This window comes from Schistocerca gregaria, chromosome 9 (genome assembly GCF_023897955.1).
Source record: "Schistocerca gregaria isolate iqSchGreg1 chromosome 9, iqSchGreg1.2, whole genome shotgun sequence".
Lineage (NCBI taxonomy): Eukaryota > Metazoa > Arthropoda > Insecta > Orthoptera > Acrididae > Schistocerca > Schistocerca gregaria.
The window spans coordinates 249,029,328-249,053,753 of NC_064928.1; the positions used below are offsets into that span (position 1 = coordinate 249,029,328).

Sequence of the window (24,426 nt, forward strand, 5' to 3'; positions counted from 1 at the left end):
TAATCCATACGCGAAATGTAAAATGGTGGCAGAATAATCGTTCTGCAGTCAGGCTGGAATGCCGGTTTTCTAAATTTTCTCTGTAGTGTTTCTCGAGAAGAACGTCGCCTTCCCTACGGGGATTCCAATCTGAGTTCCCATGGCACCGCCGTAACACTTACGTGTCGTTCGAACCCACTGTTAACAGATCTAGCAGCCTGCATCCGGATCGATTCAGTGTGTTCCTTCACACTGACGTGGTCGGATCCCAAACACGCTAACATTACTCAAGAATAGGACGCGCCAGCGTCCCACGTGCGGTTCCTTTACAGATAAACCACACTTTCCCAAAATTCTCCTCAACCGAAGTCGACCATTCGCTTTCCCTATCACAATCCCCGCATGCCCGTTCCATTTCTTATCGCTTTGCTTCGTTAACACCAGATTTTTAAGAAACATGATTGTGTCAAGCACGGCATTACTAACGCTGTAACCGAACACTGCGGATTTGTCTTTTCCTACTCGTCCGCATCAACTTACATTTTCCTGTATTGAGGGTTACCTGCCATTCGTCACACCAACCCAGAAATTTTCTCTGTCATCTTTTATCCTCCAACAGTCGGCCAACTTGGATACCACAGCGTCAACAGCAAACAACAGCACACTGCTGCCCACCCTGTCCGCCAGATAATTTACACTACTGACCGTTAAAATTGCTACACCAAGAACAAATGCAGATGATAAACGGGTATTCATTGGACAGATATATTATACTAGAATTCACATGTGGTTAGATTTTCACGTAATGTGGGAGCATAGATACTGAGAAATCAGTACCGAGAACAACCACCTCTGGTCGTAATAACGGCCTTGATACGCCTTGGCATTGAGTCAAACAGAGCTTGGATGGCGTGTACAGGTACAGCTGCCCATGCAGCTTCAACACGATACCACAGTTCATCAAGAGTAGTGACTGGCGTATTGCGACGAGCCAGTTGCTCAGGTACCATTCACCAGACATTTTCAATTGGTGAGAGATCTGGAGAATGTGCTGGCCAGGGCAGCAGTGGAACATTTTCCGTATGCAGAAACGCAACATGCGGTCATGCATTGTTGTTTTTGTGGTCTTCAGTCCTGAGACTGGTTTGTTGCAGCTCTCCATGCTACTACACTCCTGGAAATTGAAATAAGAACACCGTGAATTCATTGTTCCAGGAAGGGGAAACTTTATTGACACATTCCTGGGGTCAGATACATCACATGATCACACTAACAGAACCACAGGCACATAGACACAGGCAACAGAGCATGCACAATGTCGGCACTAGTACAGTGTATATCCACCTTTCGCAGCAATGTAGGCTGCTATTCTCCCATGGAGACGATCGTAGAGATGCTGGATGTAGTTCTGTGGAACGGCTTGCCATGCCATTTCACCTGGCGCCTCAGTTGGACCAGCGTTCGTGCTGGACGTGCAGACCGCGTGAGACGACGCTTCATCTAGTCCCAAACATGCTCAATGGGGGACAGATCCGGAGATCTTGCTGGCCAGGGTAGTTGACTTACGCCTTCTAGAGCACGTTGGGTGGCACGGGATACATGCGGACGTGCATTGTCCTGTTGGAACAGCAAGTTCCATTGCCAGTCTAGGAATGGTAGAACGATGGGTTCGATGACGGTTTGGATGTACCGTGCACTATTCAGTATCCTCTCGACGATCACCCGAGGTGTACGGCCAGTGTAGGAGATCGCTCCCCACACCATGATGCCGGGTGTTGGCCCTGTGTGCCTCGGTCGTATGCAGTCCTGACTGTGGCGCTCACCTGCACGGCGCCAAACACGCATACGACCATCATTGGCACCAAGGCAGAAGCGACTCTCATCGCTGAAGACGACACGTCTCCATTCGTCCCTCCATTCACGCCTGTCGCGACACCACTGGAGGCGGGCTGCACGATGTTGGGGCGTGAGCGGAAGACGGCCTAACGGTGTGCGGGACCGTAGCCCAGCTTCATGGAGACGGTTGCGAATGGTCCTCGCCGATACCCCAGGAGCAAAAGTGTCCCTAATTTGCTGGGAAGTGGCGGTGCGGTCCCCTACGGCACTGCGTAGGATCCTACGGTCTTGGCGTGCATCCGTGCGTCGCTGCGGTCCGGTCCCAGGTCGACGGGCACGTGCACCTTCCGCCGACCACTGGCGACAACATCGATGTACTGTGGAGATCTCACGCCCCACGTGTTGAGCAATTCGGCGGTACGTCCACCCGGCCTCCCGCATGCCCACTATACGCCCTCGCTCAAAGTCCGTCAACTGCACATACGGTTCACGTCCACGCTGTCGCGGCATGCTACCAGTGTTAAAGACTGCGATGGAGCTCCGTATGTCACGGCAAACTGGCTAACACTGACGGCGGCGGTGCACAAATGCTGCGCAGCTAGCGCCATTCGACGGCCAACACCGCGGTTCCTGGTGTGTCCGCTGTGCCGTGCGTGTGATCATTGCTTGTACAGCCCTCTCGCAGTGTCCGGAGCAAGTATGGTGGGTCTGACACACCGGTGTCAATGTGTTCTTTTTTCCATTTCCAGGACTGTATATCCTGTGCAAGCTTCTTCATCTCCCAGTACTTGCTGCAACCTACATCCTTCTGAATCTGCTTGTGTATTCATCTCTTGGTCTCCCTCTACGATATTTACCTTCCATGCTGCCCCCCAATGCTAAATTTGTGATCCCTCGATGCCTCACAACATGTCCTACCAACCGATCCCTTCCTCTAGTAAAGTTTTGCCACAAATTTCTCTTCTTTCCAATTCTATTCAATACCTCTTCATTAGTTATGTGATCTACACATCTACTCTTCAGCATTCTTCTAAAGCACCAGATTTCGAAAGCTTCTATTCTCTTCTTGTCTAAACTATTTGCGTCCACGTTTCGCTTCCATACATAGCTACACTCCATACAAATACTTTCAGAAACGACTTCCTGACATTTAAATCTAAATTCGACGTTAACAAATCTCTCTTCTTCAGAAACGCTTTCCTTGCCATTCCCAGTCTACATTTTATATCCTCTCTACTTCGACCATCATCAGTTATTTTGCTCCCCAAATAGCAAAATTCCTTTACTAATTGAAGCGTTTCATTTCCTAAACTAATTCCGACAGCATTACCCGATTTATTCGACTAGATTCCATTATCCTCGTTTTGCTTTTGTTGGTGTTCATCTTATATCCTCCTTTCAAGACACTTTCCACTCCGTTCAACTGCTCTTCCAAGTCCTTTGCTGTCTCTGGCAGAATTACAATGTCATTAGCGAACATCGAAGTTTTTAATTCTTTTCCATGGATTTTAATACCTACTCCGTATTTTTCGATTGTTTCCTTTACTGCTTGCTCAGTATACAGATTGAATAACATTTTGGATAGGCTAGAACCCTGTCTCACTCCCTTCCCAACCACTGCTTCCCTTTCATGTCCCTCGACTCTCATAACTGCCATGAGGTTTCTGTACAAATTGTAAATAGACTTTCGCTCCCAGTATTTTACCCCTGCCATCTTCAGAATTTGAAAGAGAGTATTCCACTGAACACTATCAAAAGCTTCCTTTATGTCTACAAATGCTAGAAACGTAGGTTTGCCTCTCCTTAATATATTTTGTAAGATAACTCGTAGGGTCAGTATTGCCTCACGTGTTCCAACATTTCTACGGAATCCAATTTCTTCAGTTTTAATCTACAGTTCATAACCAATGCATTGTGGTCAGATTCCACATCTGCCCCTGAAAATGACTTACAACTTAAAACGTGGTTCCTGAATCTCTGTCTTACCATTATATAATCTATCTGATACCTTTTAGTATCTCCAGGATTCTTCCATGTATACAACCTTCTTTTATGATCCTTGAAGCAAGTGTAAGCTATGATTAAGTTATGCTCTGTGCAAAATTCTGCCAGGTGGCTTCCTTTTTCTTTCCTTACTCCCATTCCATATTCACCTATTACGTTTCCTTCTCTTTCTTTTCCTACTATCGAGTTCCAGTCACCGATGACAATTAAATTTTCGTATACCTTCACTATCTGAATAATTTCTTTTATCTCATCATACATTTCATCAATTTCTTCATTATCTGCAGAGCTAGTAGCCATATAAACTTGTACTACTGTAGTAGGCATGGGCTTCGTGTCTATCTTGGCCACAACAATGCTTTCATTATGCTATTTGTAGTAGCTTACCCGCATTCCTATTTTCCTATTCATTATTAAACCTACTTCTGCATTACCCCGATTTGATTTTATATTTATAACCCTGTATTCACCTGTCCAGAACTTCACTAGTTCCCACTGTATCTAACTTTAAGCTATCCACTTCCCTTTTTAAATTTTCTAACCTACCTGCCAGATTAAGAGATCTGACATTCCAGTAGTTGGAAGAAATCACATATCACACCTCCCTATAAGAAGATCACCAGCAGTGATCCAGCCCACATTCCGGAAACATTGAGCATGTGAAACACAATTCGTGCTTTTGTCACATGTCCTGAAAGCCATGAATCAAGGGAGTCAGTTGGGTGCTGTGTTTCTTTAGTCTCGAAAGGCACTTGACTCAGTAACGCACATACGCTTAGTGTCTAAAGTACTACTATATAGGGTCTAGAGCGAGATATGTGACTGGACTGAGGATTTCTCCGTGAGGAGGACACAGCAAGTTATGTCGGATGGAAAGTTATAGATAGATTTAGATGTAACTTCAGGTGTGGTGCAGGAAATGTGGTGGGACCTTTGCTGTTCATGTCGCATATTAATGAACTTGCGGACGACCTCTGACTTTTCTCTGGAAATGCAGTTCTCTGTAATGAAACACTCTCTGCTAAGAGATACACAATTTTTGGGCAGATGAAAGTGGTTCAAAGATTGGTAACATGATTTAAATGTTCTGAAATATAAAAGTGTGCACTTGAGAACACAAAACAAACGTAGTGTCATATGAATGAGTCACAGTTTGAAATGGTCAAAGACTTGCAGGGATATCAAATGGAACTATGACACAGACACATTCGTAGGTAAAGAGGGTGGCAGATTTCGGCTGACTGGTAGGACAACAGAGAAATGTAATCAGCCTACAAATACGATTGCTAGAAAATACGCGTATGACCTCCTCTAAAATATTGCTCAAGTGTGTGACAGCCATACTAAATACGAGTAACAGAGGATATTGAGCATGTACACAGAAGGGCAGAACGATTGGTTACAGGTTTTTTCGACCCACTAAGATAGTGGAAGAACTTAATTGGTAGACTCTTGCAGGTAGAAGGAAACTATACCTAAAAGACTGATTAATAGTGCCTTGAAGCAACGTTCTGTGATTAATCTAGGAATATACCAGATACCCCTACGCATCGCCCATGCACCGATCGCGAGTACGAGATTCGACCTACTACAGAACGCTCAGAGGAGGCGTTTCTGTCTCACTCCTCCCCCTGTCCCCGCGTGATCCATATGAAATCCCTAGTAACTGATACAACGGGAAGTACTTTTGCCGTGCACTCCACAGTTGGTTTGCAGAGTTCAGATGTAACTGCAGATGTAAATGACTACTTACGAGAAGCAGTTTCGTCGTGCTCTCCTGAGTACAAATAATAGACCAATGATTTCCTGAAAATGACACTAAGATTGAGATTTTAAATGTCTTATGAATAATGTGTATTCCACCTTAACCATTCTATGTAATATATGTAGATATTACTTGTCTCCACAAGACTGTAAACAAGAGTCATTATATGATGATATAATGGCTTTGGAATTTAATTGTCTGTGTCCTTTGTCCAACGACAAATTCACCTTTTAAAAGTAAAGTATGACAGCCCACCCATATGATATTCCGGAATGTGTTCTTGCGTATAAAAACGACATAGGTCCTTGCTGTAGAGACAGGTGCACGGCTCCTCTTTCGGGCTTCTACACAAGTCGTTGTTCAGCACAACAATGCCCAGTGACATGTGGTGAGGCACCTGTATTCCTTCATTGAATGAGGACTGTGGTTGTGGCTTGTCTAATCGCATGACACGTTCCGTATGTGATTGCTTGAAGGATTGTTAGTGTGCAATTGCGCAATGCCGCAAATTATTGACTTGAGCCACATAGCTGGGAATATTAAATTTACGAAACGGCATCCACTGCACCTCATTTGGGTGGTCAGTGAGACCGGCGACACAGTGACTGTCAACTAGTTCCTTCTAAATTTCGTAATAGCGATTGCAGCTGCAGACACAATAAGAATGAAGATTAAGTGGAGAACCAGCGATAATCTGTTCATTGACTCCTTGTGGGCAACACACAGGTCACTGCTGAATATTCCGGCATAAATTAAGACGAAATCCGTCAGTCAAACGAAAATTTGCATATATTCAGTTGTACATAAACGCTTGAACGTAACCTAACAATCATCGGAGTAAAAATGTTGAATAAAGATTTAGAGAGATTCCACGTCTAATTACCTCTCGGTCATTGTTGAAAACAGTTAGCGAGGTGAAGGTGTGGGGAGGGCAGTGTCTGTGGCTTCGTACCACACTGAATACTCATATCTAATGACGTCTGCGCCTGCATCCCAGTTTTGATTCGTGGCTGTTTGCAGTTTCACACCAGAGCCTTATTCCAGAACTGTATATCAGTTGTATACCTTCAACACGACTTTAAATTACGTCATAACCTTTCATCAGGGTCTTCTGACCAATCATTACACCTCACCATTTTGGACGCACCTTACGCCAGAGCTTTAAGCCAGAATCTTACACCACAATTTTATGTTACAACATTACACCACAACCCGACACCAAAAACCTAAATCAGAACCTTATACCAGAGTCATTCACCAGAAATTTACACCAGACTATTACACCATACAGTTACATCACATTCTTACACAACAACGTGACAAAAAACCCTTCCACCAGAGCCTTACGCCGCAGCCTTACATCGGACTATTACACCAGACCCCTACACCAGAACCTTACACCAGAGTCATACACCAGAGCCCCAGCACCACAACCTTGCCCTGGAGCCCTGGGTCAGAACTTTACACCAGTGCTTTCTACAGGTGTCACCCAGCCAGGCACGTCACTCGGTGGCCTCTGCAGCTCCCGGTGGCTGGACGGCTGGACTGGGCCTTCCTCGGTCGCTGTCCTCTACGGCGGCGCCCCAGCACCACAACCTTGCCCTGGAGCCCTGGGTCAGAACTTTACACCAGTGCTTTCTACAGGTGTCACCCAGCCAGGCACGTCACTCGGTGGCCTCTGCAGCTCCCGGTGGCTGGACGGCCGGACTGGGCCTTCCTCGGTCGCTGTCCTCTACGGCGGCGCCCCAGCACCAGAACCTTGCCCTGGAGCCCTGGGTCAGAACTTTACACCAGTGCTTTCTACAGGTGTCACCCAGCCAGGCTCGTCACTCGGTGGCCTCTGCAGCTCCTGGTGGCTGGACGGCCGGACTGGGCCTTCCTCGGTCGCTGTCCTCTACGGCGGCGCCCCAGCACCAGAACCTTGCCCTGGAGCCCTGGGTCAGAACTTTACACCAGTGCTTTCTACAGGTGTCACCCAGCCAGGCACGTCACTCGGTGGCCTCTGCAGCTCCCGGTGGCTGGACGGCCGGACTGGGCCTTCCTCGGTCGCTGTCCTCTACGGCGGCGCCCCAGCAGCAGAACCTTGCCCTGGAGCCCTGGGTCAGAACTTTACACCAGTGCTTTCTACAGGTGTCACCCAGCCAGGCACGTCACTCGGTGGCCTCTGCAGCTCCCGGTGGCTGGACGGCCGGACTGGGCCTTCCTCGGTCGCTGTCCTCTACGGCGGCGCCCCAGCACCAGAACCTTGCCCTGGAGCCCTGGGTCAGAACTTTACACCAGTGCTTTCTACAGGTGTCACCCAGCCAGGCACGTCACTCGGTGGCCTCTGCAGCTCCCGGTGGCTGGACGGCCGGACTGGGCCTTCCTCGGTCGCTGTCCTCTACGGCGGCGCCCCAGCACCAGAACCTTGCCCTGGAGCCCTGGGTCAGAACTTTACACCAGTGCTTTCTACAGGTGTCACCCAGCCAGGCACGTCACTCGGTGGCCTCTGCAGCTCCCGGTGGCTGGACGGCTGGACTGGGCCTTCCTCGGTCGCTGTCCTCTACGGCGGCGCCCCAGCACCACAACCTTGCCCTGGTGCCCTGGGTCAGAACTTCACACCAGTGCTTTCTACAGGTGTCACCCAGCCAGGCACGTCACTCGGTGGCCTCTGCAGCTCCCGGTGGCTGGACGGCCGGACTGGGCCTTCCTCGGTCGCTGTCCTCTACGGCGGCGCCCCAGCACCAGAACCTTGCCCTGGAGCCCTGGGTCAGAACTTCACACCAGTGCTTTCTACAGGTGTCACCCAGCCAGGCACGTCACTCGGTGGCCTCTGCAGCTCCCGGTGGCTGGACGGCCGGACTGGGCCTTCCTCGGTCGCTGTCCTCTACGGCGGCGCCCCAGCAGCAGAACCTTGCCCTGGAGCCCTGGGTCAGAACTTTACACCAGTGCTTTCTACAGGTGTCACCCAGCCAGGCACGTCACTCGGTGGCCTCTGCAGCTCCCGGTGGCTGGTCGGCTGGACTGGGCCTTCCTCGGTCGCTGTCCTCTACGGCGGCGCCCCAGCACCAGAACCTTGCCCTGGAGCCCTGGGTCAGAACTTTACACCAGTGCTTTCTACAGGTGTCACCCAGCCAGGCACGTCACTCGGTGGCCTCTGCAGCTCCCGGTGGCTGGACGGCCGGACTGGGCCTTCCTCGGTCGCTGTCCTCTACGGCGGCGCCCCAGCACCAGAACCTTGCCCTGGAGCCCTGGGACAGAACTTTACACCAGTGCTTTCTACAGGTGTCACCCAGCCAGGCACGTCACTCGGTGGCCTCTGCAGCTCCCGGTGGCTGGACGGCCGGACTGGGCCTTCCTCGGTCGCTGTCCTCTACGGCGGCGCCCCAGCACCAGAACCCACAGCTGGTCCTCTACTACCCAAGCCCACTGGTCGAGCGCTGTCCAGAGGACCCCTTCCAGGGTGAGTGCCTGCCACATTTCTGCTCTGAGCTTGTGGTACACATTAGCACTTTATCCACGCTTTACTCTAGACTGGCTCCCAGATATTTCAATCATGCTCAATTTCGGTCACTGCTTTACTAAGCTGATAATACAATCTGACCTGGTTTAGGCATACATGTCCCTAGCCAGTTAAAGAATAAATTCATAGATTTCGTTTAAAATTGTGGCATATGTGTTTGAGGACCACTTCAGCAATGCTTCCTTCTTCCCCACAACTGATATCGCATCCACCTGCTACATATCACATGTGTACAGGATGTAAGGAAGCTTAGGGACACATACAACGAAGCTCCTGGCAGCTTCAGAGGATCATCCACTCTTTCCTGTTCTGGCACCAAGTTGCTTCCTTGCTTATGCCTACATGGGCCTAGCTCGCACATGGTCCATTTCACCTGTGATCACCTAATGACCCTGTCACAAGTGGCTAGCGGGCTGGCAATCCAAATATATTGTCTCAATTCTGAAGTAAACCGGCATTTAGAAAAGGAACAGTTCACCTGCTCCATCAAGACCTCGTACAGACCAGCCACACATTTTGGAGATTGTTCAAAGGGTTTTATAAATGTTGATGAACAACAGCCTCAGGCACTAGTTTGGAGATAGCTTGGTTTCATAATCATCAGAGTGGACTCGCAAAGGAGAGATGGTGTTCCCAAATATTTTCGACAAAAACTGAACGGAAAGGGAACCGTTAGGGAGGATAAAAACAGCAGATTTTTTTCTACAAACAATTACCACACGGTTCGCTGGTAGTGATGTGTAGGCGTTGCACAAAATATGGTGCCTCATATGTATAAAAAACATTTAGCTCAAAAATGAGGCAATATTTGGCAATCTGTACAAAAAGCTCATACTTGAGCATACACTAAACCCAGAGGTACAGTTCTTGCAAAACATGAAAATGATTCAGAATCAATGTCTCGCATTTAATTACCAGTTAAGCCTATTAACGCTAACTAAGCTACACTTGTTACCATCCCATGTAGTCTTGCTAGACCAACATTTAATGGATTGGATAGTGCTATGAAACGTCCCATTAGAAAAATTTATGAATGACTGTGCTGATAAACCTCTTACATTATTTGCTTTTCAAACAGCTGAGCGAAACTGAAAGTACTCAGACATTACTCTCTTTACTTATCCTGGTCAACACTAAACTGACACACAATATTTTTAGCGCAACGCAATCTGAGTCTCAAAAATCACTACAAAAGAATGGCCCTGACTAACAATAACCTATACCTTTCACAAATCACTTACCACACAAAAATCTTTGTTAATCTACTGCAATACAGCGAGCGCCAATAGTGCCATCTAAATAAAAGATTCAAACTACTGAAGTCACTAACTACTGATAGGCACAGATAGCAAATAGCAAATGAAAGATTTTGATAAAGAACAAACAATGTATTTACCTTAATAGTGCTCAAAGGTCATTATATATATATATATATATATATATATATATATATATATATATATATATATATATATATATATATATATGTTCATGACATCTGGTCTTACAAATTTACTGTCTCTGATGGACACACGTCCAGATCATCCGCTCTCAAAACTCCGCCATCTCTCTCCCCACATCCACTACTGCTGACGGCTCACCTCCAACTGCGCAACGCTACGCGCTGTGAACAGCCAACAGCCCAACACTACAATAGCCAACAACAATGCCAACCAGCCACCAACTGCACACAGCACAGCCAGTGATTTTCATACAGAGCGCTACGTGGCGGTACCAATATAGAAAGCTAAACAGCTACACCGACAGTTCCTATAGTAATTACTGGGCGCCTGAACGTGCAGCTGTATCGTCTGAAAATTTACTAACGAAAATGAAATCTACTTTGGAATAGTTAAATCCCATCTCCAGGCCTGTAGAGGATCCCAACCTCATAACCACAGTAGCATTGAAGATCACAGGCCCAGAGAGGTTCTCGAGACGGTGGCAACCGCCAGCCATGAAACTGGCCCGAGTACTGACGAGCGCCTTCTGGTTTGCCGGCGGCAGGGCGCAGCCTGACGACGCCCACCGAAGAGCCGCCCCCGGCGTACGAAGAGGCCCTCCGGCTGCCGGTGCTGACGAGGCTGCGGAGGTCGCTGACCGAGCGCGGCGATATCTGCCGGCCGGGGTCCCGCTTCCGGTCTTCGGCGCCGTGCAGCTCCAGCGTGGTGGCCAGGGCCGACAGCGTGAGGGTGGCGCAGCCCGCGTCCCGGGCGCTGCTCACCATGGAGACCAGCCTGTGACGGCGCCAGTCGAGGACCAGACTGCACCCGTCAGCCTGCATCTGGCAGACGCGTCACTTGCTGCTCGTCAGGGCCGACACCTCCCGGACAACAGCTGCCTGAGGGTATCTGAGGAAAACGGTGCCCGGGTTTCTGGAGCTCCAGACTGCTGCGTTGTTGATACAACTGTGCTCTAGGCCGACACGAGTCGTATTTGGTCTCTGAGTAACGTGTTCACAGACGATCATATCGCAAAGGAGAGTCTATGTGCCACCCCTAAGAGACACCCAAATTATTTTGTTTGGATATACCTGAAGATAGCCACCTAATGATCCATATTTGACTGAATTCTCCACTTGTGAACCAGTACCTCAGAAACCCACCACTTCCTACACATCGTAAGCTGGCACCAGCGTGGCGAGAGCAACTTGAGCGCTTCCAAGTGAATCGTTCCACAGCTCCAAGAGCTCCTAACTGGATCTCACTGTGTTGTGAATCCAACTGCGCTGGGAGCCAATATGAATTGCTTTTGTTCTCACTCTCATGTGAGTCACATGCAAATGGCTTTGTTTTTGTACATATGTAGCGATAGAGTATTGATGAAATGGTACCTCGAAATGAACCATGCCTGTTCACTCACGTATATGATTCACAGAAGGCTCATTTGAAAGGGAAGATGCCTCATCTCCAGTTTATACCTGCCAACCAAATTTGACACCCAAGTTGCTATGTTTCGGACGTGCGTGAAAGTAGCCTGCTTATGAAACTGGTGTAGAATCATTTGTCCTCTCAGCTGTGTGATAGACGGATCACTGTGCCAAACGGGGAAGACAGTGAATCTACAGTGTAAACCTTCCAACCACGTTTGACATGCGAACTAGTTTCATTCGACATACCTGAAGGTAAATGGCTGAAGAAATTTTATCATTTGGAAGCAGACTATAGCATTGCTGTCAGTGTGAACGACAGAGAAAGAAGTCGTAACCTGCAATGTCATAATAATTCCTTAAAACGACTAATCTTACAATACGAGACAGATGTTTTCCATGTTACGGTGTTCAATAATATTCTCTACAACTCATGGGTGCTAGTGCCCAATCAGTGCTTGAAGAGTACCCATTCTTTTTACCAATCACATAGGAGTATCTCTCCCAATTCCTTCGCCCACTATTTCAGTCGGTAACTCTTACAGGAGTCGACATATACTACCAGAGGACCATGGACGACTTCAAGTGTCCACTCTTGATTACACAAAAATTAACATTTTCTGAGAGATATAAACAAATCGGCCTCAGTGATCATAGAACCATGGGGACCCAAAGAGATAGAAAGTAAAAATACAACTAATGTTTTGCACTGTGACACCTAACATCTTGTAGATTCACGTATAAAAATATCCGTTCCGCCTGTTGTTTCGCCTCTTGAACCCTCATAACTCTCTAGTCAATGTACGAGCACTTGTTTATGAATTTATGAACATAACAATGGAATGGCTGCCAATATCTGTGAAACAAAAGTAAATGCTTATCATTCCACCAAAATAATATCTTGCAATTTCCACATTATGCTGTCGTTACCTAAATGGAGCTTTTAGCTACCGTCGAGACACTTCTGCGGTACCATCTTGTATCTACATACACATATGTCCTAATGGGCCATCGAGAGTTGCAACCTGAGTGCTTCGACTTGCTTGGATTTTCGAAAGAGAGTATGACATAGAGGATAAGTTGTACCAACCTTAAACTATTTTCTGCTGGGAATATATCAGTTATAATGTCACTGCAAGTTGATGCATACTGTCAAACTGTAGCTACAGTTTTTAAACACTGACTTTTCTAGCTTTAAGTCGGACTCATGGTATCGTAGAGTGGTTGAGTTAGAAAAAAACTGAAAACCTAGATTGTGGTCTCGCAGAATCATTCACACTTTTTGACCATTCCCTTTATTTGTATCAGAGAATTATAGAAGTTAAGCATGATGTAAAACATAAAAGATACTCAAGAAGTCACGATACTACAAAGTAGGATTTAGTTCCGTAATCTATTTCTTTAAAGTTTCATAATGTGTCCTATCAGACTGTCGCTTTCTTTAGACAAGCATTGCCATAATTTGTTCCCAAATCTACTCACTAGCATAAAAAGATACTCAAGAAGTCAAGACACTACGAAGTAGGTTTTAGTTCCGTAATCTATTTCTTTAAAGTCTCATAATGTGTCCTATCAGACTGTCGCTTTCTTTAGACAAGCATTGCCATAATTTGTTCCCAAATCTACTCACTAGGTATTCGGTCTACCCATATAATCTTCTGTATTCTTCTAAAACACCACATCTCAAAAAGTTTCTATTTTGTTGTTGTTTCCACTGATAGTCATCCACCTTTTACTTACCTTTCAGATAGACAGTTCCAGAAAAAAGTTCCTTAACACTTAAAGACTTTCTGTATTATATACATTAAGTAATGCGTTCAGCCACATAGATTGTTCTGGGAACTATTACATTAAATTGGAAACAGTATCATTCAAACCCATCTTCTTTCGTCACGTCATAAAATGTAACCATGACTTTGCATTCGAAGTTAATACATAAATCTGTTTCAGAAGAACTTATCTTTCTGTTACCAGAGAGCATTTTCACAGTTTTTTACTTCTTTCCTCATTAGTTTTTTTTTCGTAGGTAAATAGCGAAACCACTCCACTACTTTTGACATCACATTTCCTAAAAGAATACTTTAGTGCATACTAATTTATATAGAGTTAAAATAGATATTTTAAAATCAAACAGTAAAATACTAAAATTACCATTACTCTTCTCTAAATGTGTCACAGTTGAACTTGTAGCTTCATAATGACATTTTCTTTATCTCACAACCAAGCAACACAAATAACACGACTCACATACAGAAGGCGCCGTGGGTTTAAGCCCTTGTCACAGTATTCACATTTGGTTTTATAACCTGCCCAAAAATTTCTTGGCAGTTTTTGGATGGATTCTTTTGAAAAGATACTTCTAGTTTTCTTTGCCACTCTAGACCTACCCTTGTTTTTTGGTCCGTTTTTAACTATTTCATTGTCAATGGGATGCTAAACTATTTTTCCTTCCTCGCTTCTTCATCTAATCCAGTTTTTAAGGTATAATCTCCTTGTTTTTAAAACTTAATGGTTATACAAGCTTAGAGACATTAACAACTTATTGCACACTGCACAGTCAAATTTGGTGGAGTAAGGAAGTGCTTTGACATTTTTACGGTGTAAATCGTATGAGAACTTGGGCATAAGTAGCTCTAGAGATGGGAAGCTCAAACCTCTGATAAAATTATACAACTGTTCGGAGAAACCGAGTAGTTCGAAACATCCCGGTATTATCATCTTCTATAACTGAAACTGACAGGATGCTGTGTCGCTAGTGGAAAAACGGCTCACCTAGCTGAAACGTCTTATTCAGGTATTGTTCGGCAGGTGCACTGCTACTTTCTGCCCCTGAGCCTTCCTGTGCACACTTCTACATCTATTTTAAATCATAATCACATCTATTTTATATATGACTTGCACCACCATGCAACTCAAATTATTGACCTTTTCTGACAGTCACAAATCCACACATGGACATTTCAGTATTTCTACCTCTTGTGGCTGAAATTGGTACCATGTGCAGCAAGTTACTTATTATTTCCTTCAGATGTATTTTGCTCAAAAAGATCTGATGCACGACATTTGAAAGAAAATTACGTATCGCATTAAAAACTCACTCCCAATGCACGTAGAAGGCCCTTTTGCCTCACGAACAATCTTCCGACGTGTAGTAACATACCATTACCAGAAGGAATTTTGAGTATTTTTGTCCGACAAACGTATTAAACTATAGTGTCTCGTTAACACAGAAAAATTCTGAATGTGTCTTATTATTCTCAGTTTAAATAAACTGTATAACTCGCAACCTTGGCGCATTTTTGTTTACTTGAACAGATCGTGTTTTGGCCATGCAGACATCATCAGCACCTAAAAATGCAGTGACACAGAGGACGTGTAATCATGAACTGTCAGCTTACAACTATGAGCCCTCTGGTGACTACTTTTTTTTGGGAACTGATGGGGATCGCAAAACTCCAAGCAATTACCCATTCGAATAAACTAAAATGTTAGCAACATTGCTAATTTTATAGCTTATTTATACTTAAAAGCCACGAGTCCTTAAGTACATAAGTTACATGAATATTATCTTCATGGGGAAAATCCGCTATACTCAAATTACAGAGAAAGGCGTAGTAAACATTTCTTGTTATATGTGGGTATATATGAATGTGTTATCTAATGAATCCCATGTAGTATATTATCATAATACCAACACTAAATAGGATACCAACATTAAATTTTGATAAGTTTACCATCCGGAAAACATATCCTTGTCCTCCACTGCATAGTCCAAGAGAATAGCTGAACATTCCAACTGCACTGGGCACTTTTTACATCCTTTTACAATAAAAACTTCTTTATTTACAGTAAATCTCAGATGATTTTAGGCATGAAATCACAATAGATTCTTATAGTAAATAACTGAAACATATCAGATCACAACAGCACAAACGCAAAATTAGTTACAAGAAATGAGAGAACACAAATTCTCTTAAGAACCTGTAGCATACATTGCTTTTAGCATGGACATTAACTACTCATTACGAAGACAAATTTTCTCAGTATATTTTCTGCCTAATACTTCAAGTAGTCCTTTATTTTAGTTGTCAGATGGATGACAAACGATATATCAAGACCAAAAGAACTTCAGTATAATTTGTATTAATGGCTTACATAAAAAATTAGTAATCAGGTTTTCAGGACATTCTTTTCCCATTTTACTATCATTAATTATCTGTTCTTGATATGAATACTGTGATAGTGTTCTCAATGACGACCTTTTTAAGTATATTTTATCGTTAAATAATCCACAATGAATCTTTTATGTTGCATATATCATTTACAAACGTTACATTATTCTCATAATTTAATTACTTATCTAAATTGACACCAACTTTGAATGACAGAAGCCACTCTGTCCTATGTATTACAACACTCACTCTCAGCACTTTTAGGTAACTATTGCATTCCATTTTCCTCTCATTCATAAGGTGTGTGTGTGTGGAGAGGGGGAAGGAGGGAGGGAGGGAGAGACAGAGAGAGAGAGAGAGAGAGAGAGAGAGAGAGAGAGAGAGAGAGAGAGAGAGAGAGAGAGAGAGAATTAGGATGAGGAAACTGACTTGAATCTGTAGATATTTGTGTGGCATTAAACCTATGGTTCTGTGAGTAAATTTGCTTTGTGATATGACTTTACTTAGCAAGTTGTGGCTACTTGAGAAATGTATGTTAGTATAATTACAGCACTGTAAAACAAACCAGGTTTAACTGAACATACTGCAAAAGAATTACTCCAGTTAGTGTGACAGAAGCAGCAATGACAAATGTAGCAAATTATGAATGGCTACATGACAGTCCTCATTGAATCCATGTACATTGATTTCTGCAAAACTATACACTTCTAAAATACTACCAGAAAATATAACTCAAATAAAATCAAAGTGAAACCATTATCCAATTCCAGTCACTTAAGAAATTACTAGAAACTAAAACTCCTGAGATAAAACAATTACTAAATGAGTAGCAGTAGCCTGTACAGCATGTCGGGTTCGTTAGTCTCCAACCTGAAAAAAGAGAATTACGTTTGTTGATATATGTGATTTATAAAGTCATTACTTGCCACTTTATTTGGGGCTTTTAAGTCCACACAGTTTATTCTGTTTGGTATGTAGACATCCTACATATGGTTTCACTTACCAATATACTACTCAAAAAACATTTGTTTCAATTTGAGAAAAAATTGTATTCCTATTCGTCATCAGCTTACTGCATAAAAATCTCCAATACATCTTACATTAAATAGAGATAGTTCGGTTAAATACTCTAATTTAACACATAATAGTATTTGATCACCTAGTGGAACTTTTTGTTCGATTTCCCTGTGAAAAGCATTTACAGATCGTCAAACATTGACGTATTTAGTACTCTTTGTGGTTTGTTTGGTTCTCAAATCATCCAATATAATATTCACAAATTTCACTACCGTATTTTAATTACATTGCACGAATAAAATTGAGATTGAAATTTTTGTACTATTTGCTCTATTAATGATCAGATTACACAATCACCAAATATAGACCCACACATATGCTGCATCACCACACGTTATTTACAATCACTGTTTCACATTTCAATTACAAGATGATCAGTTTCAGTCTATATGATGATCTTAACATCTTTAGTCTCCACAAAGTTATATGGTACATTTGAAGCATGACATTGATTGATTACAATTAATTTTCATTCTACTGTAATTGGTAATCCTGTGAAGACTGAAGATTTCAAGATAATCATGTCTGCTAAAACTTGTAAATGATGTGTACATTGCAGTTATTAGTAAACTATAGACAATACACTTAAGGTGTACCCCTAATTGTGCTCTGTTAAATGAAAATTAAATACTTTGTCATTGGAATGGTCCATTCACACTACAGAGTTTCTAAACTTTATAGGTATAAGCATATGTATGTCCTGTAGTATAACTCTGTTTTTATTTCTTATATTAGCCACTTCAATGTCAAAGGTCCTGCTTGTTTTTCAGCCTCTCTTTCATGTCATATGCCAAGTCAAAATTTCCAAATTTCTTATTTCACACGTTAATACAATGTTATGAGGTCATTTATGCTCTTATTCATGGCTGAGACGCATCAAAACTATATAGAAACCTATAAACAAAATTTTGAAATTGAGATTCATTCATTTCTGTCTCAATGGAGAGAATTACATTATCATCCTAAAATTTATGTGATCTGCTACACAGGTATTGTGTAACAGTAGTCATTTCATTCATTAGTGCCTGGACATTTATATTCTGCATAGCACGTCAAAGATTTTGGAAAATTTTGTCGAATCATAGATTTGATGCTTGCAAACGGATTCTGCCTCTGATAGACTAGGTAAGTTAATAATAATAATAAAATTTAGCGTGCAAAGCTGTATGTCTAACTGCTACTGTCATACTTGATGTGCGATGGTAAATTTAAAGCAAAAGAAAGTTACTTGCACATTCGTATATACTAGTGACATAGCAGCACTTTCAACATACAATTAAAGCTCTGAATACTCTGGGAAAGTATACTTCCAGAAAATAGTAAATATGCTCAAGTAAAGCAAACTGTATCAACCTGCAGCTCTTGTAGAGATTTTCGTGTCCTGATGAGGGGAAACATCTCAGAAGATAATGATTTCGCTGCTTGTGCTTCAGACTGGAAGATTTTATCTTGCCATGTAAGAGAAACAGGAATTTCTTTGATCAAAGATGAACAACTGAAAAAGAGCTTACTTTTTATGATTGCCACTTTCAGTGCTTGGCAAGAGTGTATTTGTTGTTCTTCTTGTGCAGTGTCTATATTTTCTTCTTTTATGATAAAGATGCATGTAAGCTGTGTCAGTTGTGCTATGAGACAATTTTTATATTCACAGAGTTCCAACAAATATATCATTTGCTGGATATATGTATCTGAAAGCATTTAAATATATCTTTTTGCAACACCAGATCATGGATAATATTAAACAATCATTTGGCTCCAAGAAAAATTAAGAATACAAATTAGAACAAATACCATTGAATGTGAGCAGTTTATGTTATAAATAAAATATTTGTCTGTAATATCTAGAGGTGCAAAAGATGTGATGTTCTTACTAAGCAATCAGCAACAGATGAGAATCAACAAAACATTTTCTTGATTTGTAATTTGCACAACATCCATGTATTTACCTTCAAGTATAATCAGATTTTGAAAATCACACCCTAGTTTGAAAGTTTGCTATTGCCATATTACACAAATAATGTTATTAAAGAAATAGCTAATAATGGAAAATGCTCTTTATTTTTGCAGTTATCCATACTTTCTAAAAAAAATTACAAATAGAAAAACTGTTTTGCAGCTTAAGTTTATATACGTTATTTTCTTCAGCGGTGTAATTTCTGGAGAAAACCAAAAAATTCATTGTAGTGACACTTTATTTGCTGCATAATAGGAACTCCTGATTAATTTGTGACAGTTGTTATTGATATAAGAAATGGTAAGACTGGAAAAAGCAGCAGCATTGCATTATTTTTATGGTATTGTGAGATTTTATATTATATATACCTTCGAAAGTACTATAACGTTTTGTTGTATGGGAATTTCACTCATCCACAGAGAAAAATAAACAAGAAACAATCTACAACAAAAAAGATTTCGGGGATATTTAGACGATGTCTGGACATTGTAATTCTAACAATTATAATTTTTCATCAATTGAAAAGTTACTAAATGTGATTGCTAATACTTTGCTAATTTTAAATCTTTCACATTGTTGAAATTACATTTTCTCCTACCAGAGCACTAAAGGCTGTGATGTTGTAACAAATCTAGTACAAATACCTAAAATTATCTTTCAAATGTATTAAATCTTGTTGAATTTCCGATTTTGACATTCATGCTCTAATTCATGCTGTCTGTTCTGTCTGAATCATTCCTGCCATCAGTGAGTGAGTAAAAGAAAGTGTTGATAGTAACTCTCGTTGCACAGCTGACACAGAGATATTTTTATATCGTGTATACAAGAGGATTATTCTTGGTGTTCAAAATATCTGTTTTAATATAAAAGAAAACAAAAATATAAATTGCTTGTAATCACATTTTTATAACGCACAATGCCAAACGCCTTAATAACAGCAGTTATTGCACAATTTTAATTGATTTTTTTGTGTGTAGTTTGTAAACAACAACCCAAGTCTTCTAAACCCTCATCTGCTGTACGTTGCCATGGGAACATTTCTTCATACATTTGTTTACTTCATACTAAGAAACAAACTACTGTGAAAGATGTGTTCAGAAACATACGTTTTGCTATTTCTGTAACTGGTTTTTACAAGTTAAAATACTAATTTCTCCAAAGTCAAGATGTAAATAAAGAACACTGACTATTCACAGTAATAATTATGCTGTTATTTCTGTTTTTCTCATTTTATGTCCTAAACTGTTGTCCCTGACTATATAAAAATTAGTTAATCAGCATTTGTCATATATAGTCAACAATGAAAAAGATCGTCTTACTGAAATGGGTTGCCAAATATTGAATTGTGTACTGTAGATGAGTTTTACTAGGGATCATGAACGTATAGTAATCGTTTTTTTCGAGCATTGTTATCTAACGACAAATGTGAGGCTCTGTATAGTACAGTACAGACAGTTACAAATGTCTGGTAAATATGGCTGATTTTTCTTTCGCCGCATTACATGTGTGAAACATTAGGAGACAAAAGTGAAGGAAAGCTAAAATTTTATTAATATCTGAGAATGTCAGAAGTTAGCCAGAAAAGAGCACTAACTACAAGGTGTACAACTGGACTTCCGCTGTTTTCCCCAACATTTGAGGCTTTAATCAAACAAATTCGTTACACATGTATCATGTGAAGTATTTCCCATCGCTGGCCACTACTTTCTCCCATCATTCGGGCAGTGTACGAATCCCGCGTCGAAAAAATTGTTCATCTTTTGAAGCGATACACGAATAGATCGTGACTTCTTCATGAGATCGGAAGTGTTGTTCAGGCAGGCCATGCGCAATTGATTTAAACAGGTGACAGAGGGAGCAATGTGTGGAGAACACGGCGGCTCAGGTAGGACATCCCAGTACGTTGTGACCTCCTTCGTAACGTGAGGTCGACCGTTGTGGTGCTGCATTATCACTTTATCGTGCCCCTCGCTGTATTGCGGCCGTTTGCCTTTTAATGCTCTGCTCAGACGCATTAATTCCTTCGGTAACTAGCACGTGTGATTGATTCACTCGGTTTTTAACACCTCATAGTACATGACGCCGAGCTGGTCCCACCAAATGCAGAACATGATCTTGGAGCCGTGAATATTCGATGTGGCCGTCGACGAGGAAGCATGGCCGCGATACCGCATAATTTCTTGCGTTTAGGGTTTTCGTAATGAACCCATTTTTCGCCCCTGGCCACAATGCGATGCAGAAATCCCTTCCGTTTTTGCCTGTGAAGCAACTGTTCACAAACGCCGTTCAACGTCTCTTGGTTTCAGTTCACACGGGACCCAAGTTCCTTCTTATTGAATCATGCCCATAGCCTGGAGACGTTTTGAAATGGCTTTCTGTGTCACTCCCACTAATCGTGCCGTTTCTTCTTTAGTTTGACGCGAGTCTTCACTCAGCAATGTCTCCAATTCTGCATCTTCGAAAACATTCGCTCTTCCACCACTATGCCCGTCTACGACGTTAAAATCGCCGTTCTTGAAGCGTTGAAACCACTCACGGCACGTTCATTCACTAATACGTACTTCAGAGCATTCGATGAGACTCAGCCGCAGCTTTCTTCACACTGAAACAAAACAGTAACACCTCCCGCAAATGACGAGAATTAGGCTCGTAAACTGACGTTTTCAATCAAGAACAACTTTGTGATGCAGACACAAATCGAGTAATGTTTGAATGAGGTTATGTTGACCGAGGTCCGAGCTAACTGCCTGACGTCTGCGATCTGTTTCTTTCGACCGCTACTTACCGTGGTCGTCACCTGTCGACAAATGGCGGAAGCAAAGTTGCACAACCTGTAATAAAATTGTCGTGCGTCATTCGCTGCCTGACAATAGTGAGGGAAACACCCAGAAGGGGTGGAGGAAACGAAATAAAACTTCACGTGTTGAGAAGATGTTTGCTGTTATTTCAGCGAGTCAAGTTTACGAGCAACTTGGCAGTTCATAGCGGCCACTTATGAGGATGACGTCACACTCTCTCTGGCGTGGATGTATACAGTGATTGATGTCAGAAATGTTGCCACACTGTTCCAGCTGGGACAAATCGAGGGATCTTGCTGACCACTCGAGTACCTTAACATCACTCAGTCAGTTCGTAGGCATACGTGTCAGGTGTGAACGAGCACAGGCCAACTGAAAATGTCACCGTGTTACTACAGCACTAAAGGTAACACGCGGTGACGTAGGATGTCTATGACGTACCGTTGCCCCGTCAGAGTTTCTCACTCACTAATAACTGTGACGCAGTGGCTCCCTTAGGATCCAAATCGGACACACTGGTCACACGACGTCACATACAGATGTTACGAATGTCAGTGGCCGCCTTTGGCCTGTTGCGGAGTTATTATAACGGACCCTGGAGTTTCTTGGTTTGGTATTGTTCAAATGGCTCTGAGCACTATGGGACTTAACTCCTGTGGTCATCAGTCCCCTAGAACTTAGAACTATTTAAACCTAACTAACCTAAGGACATCACACACATCCATGCCCGAGGCAGGATTCGAACCTGCGACCGTAGCAGTCGCACGGTTCCGGACTGCGCGCCGAGAACCGCGAGGCCACCGCGGCCGGCGTTTGGTACTGTGCACGCGCCGCTGCCCGCTGCCACCAACGTAAATGCAACATTGATTGAGATCTAGCAAAAGACGTACCTTCGAAGTTGTGAGACCTTGTTATTTAATTGATTTTGCAAAAACATTTTTTGAGGTATCACTGTGAGCCTGGAGTACACACTGTGTAACTGTTCTGCCGCTGAGTCTGAAGTTCATTTAGGTGAAAGTGAGGGAACAGCGTTTTACTAACAGAAGATGCTATACGGGAAGTATTTTTAGTAGAACTCAGTTGTCAAAGTGACGTAAATAACATTAGTGATGAAAGTGATTCTGAAGATGGTGATCGTGCAGCAGTTATGGACAATGGTGGAACTGGTCAGTTTCCGGAATCTTCAGGCGGCGATGAAGAAAATACAGTCATCCATGGTAAGAATGGTCATTGCTGGAACATTTCTGTCCACAATAGTTCAGCCCTACCAGCTGCCGACAACATTGTAGGCCATATTTCAAGAGCATGGAAATAATGAATGAATGTATTTATCAATAATTGGAAACACGTTAAAATACAGAGTTTATAAAAAAGAATAATTCGATTTAAAAAGAATCATATCTATTACGTTATTTGAGATCGTGAATACCATACTGTTGGAAAGAGGAAACTCGGGTTTGACATGATTCCCGCTAGATAGCAACACTGTGCGCCCACTTCAGTTCTAGTTAAAATGGTGTCGGGGCATCAGAAAGCGTTTTGAGTTCTACGTTTTGCGCAGTGCGGGTCAGTAACAACAGCTCAGCGTGACTTTCGTACTAGGTATGGTGTGGATCCTCTTACAGCACAGAGCAATAGACAATAGCGTGAACAATTCCGAGAAGCAGGCTCTTTCTGAAAAGGCAAATCGCCGGGCCATCCGTGAGTGTCTGACACACAAGACGAACGCATCCGCCACAGTTTCACAAGGAGTCCGCAGAGATCCGTTCGCCGTGCAGCTCGACAGCTCAACATGCACCCCGATGTCCGCCTGGCGTGTGTTGCGTCGGCGTTTACACGTGCAACCGTACAAAATTCAGTTACTGCAAGCTCTCCGTGAAGGTGGCAAAGAACAACTAGCGGAGTTCTGTAATTTCGTTCTTTGAATGATGGAGGACAACAGTTTTCTTCCAGTCTTAGTGTTTAGTAACGAGGCAACATCACATTTAAATGTAAAAGTGAATCGTCATAACGTGAAAACATGAGAGGGACTCTTCAAGATTTAATGTGTATTGTGCAGTTTCATGTGAACAGGTATACGGTCCATTTTTCTGTGCCAAAAACAGGGTTACAGGTAGCATGTATCTCGATATGCTTGAGAACTTTCTTTTCTCACAGTTGGACACTGATTCGACTGACTTCGTTTACCAACAGGTTGGGGCACCGCCACTCTGGCATCTGGAAGTGCAGGAAATTTTACATCAAAGAATTACTGAACGATGGATGGGTCGCACTGGACCAAATGATTCAGCATTACATTACTGGCCTCCTACGTCAGGACGCCTGACTGTATGTGATAATTTGCTGTGGTTGTTAAAAAAACCTGTTTATTTGCCTCCATTACCAGCAACAATGAATGAACTGAGACATCGCATAACAGCAGCTGTGGAAGCTGTAACTCCAGAAATACTCGCTGCAATGTGACAACAAT

The 24,426-nt window shown here is 42.9% G+C and overlaps 2 protein-coding genes across 3 annotated transcripts in view; one reads left to right on the forward strand and one right to left on the reverse strand.

Moving 5' to 3' along the window:
* Positions 1 to 24,426, forward strand: part of LOC126292225 (transmembrane protein 151B-like) — a 770,743-nt gene that overhangs the window by 736,893 nt on the left and 9,424 nt on the right. The window contains exons 9-10 of one of the 2 annotated variants that reach the window (XM_049986097.1): positions 8,849 to 9,026; positions 11,094 to 11,517. In XM_049986097.1, the coding sequence (XP_049842054.1) occupies positions 8,849 to 9,026; positions 11,094 to 11,329 (414 nt within the window). In that variant the 3' untranslated portion in view covers positions 11,330 to 11,517. Of the gene's footprint in view, positions 1 to 8,848; positions 9,027 to 11,093; positions 11,518 to 24,426 lie in introns of those variants that run through there. The other variant, XM_049986098.1, reaches the window with a different exon arrangement.
* Positions 16,920 to 24,426, reverse strand: part of LOC126292227 (GILT-like protein 1) — a 67,037-nt gene continuing 59,530 nt past the window's right edge. The window contains exon 7 of the mRNA XM_049986099.1: positions 16,920 to 16,997. The gene's annotated coding sequence lies outside the window, so the exon portion shown is untranslated. The remainder of the gene's footprint in view (positions 16,998 to 24,426) is intronic.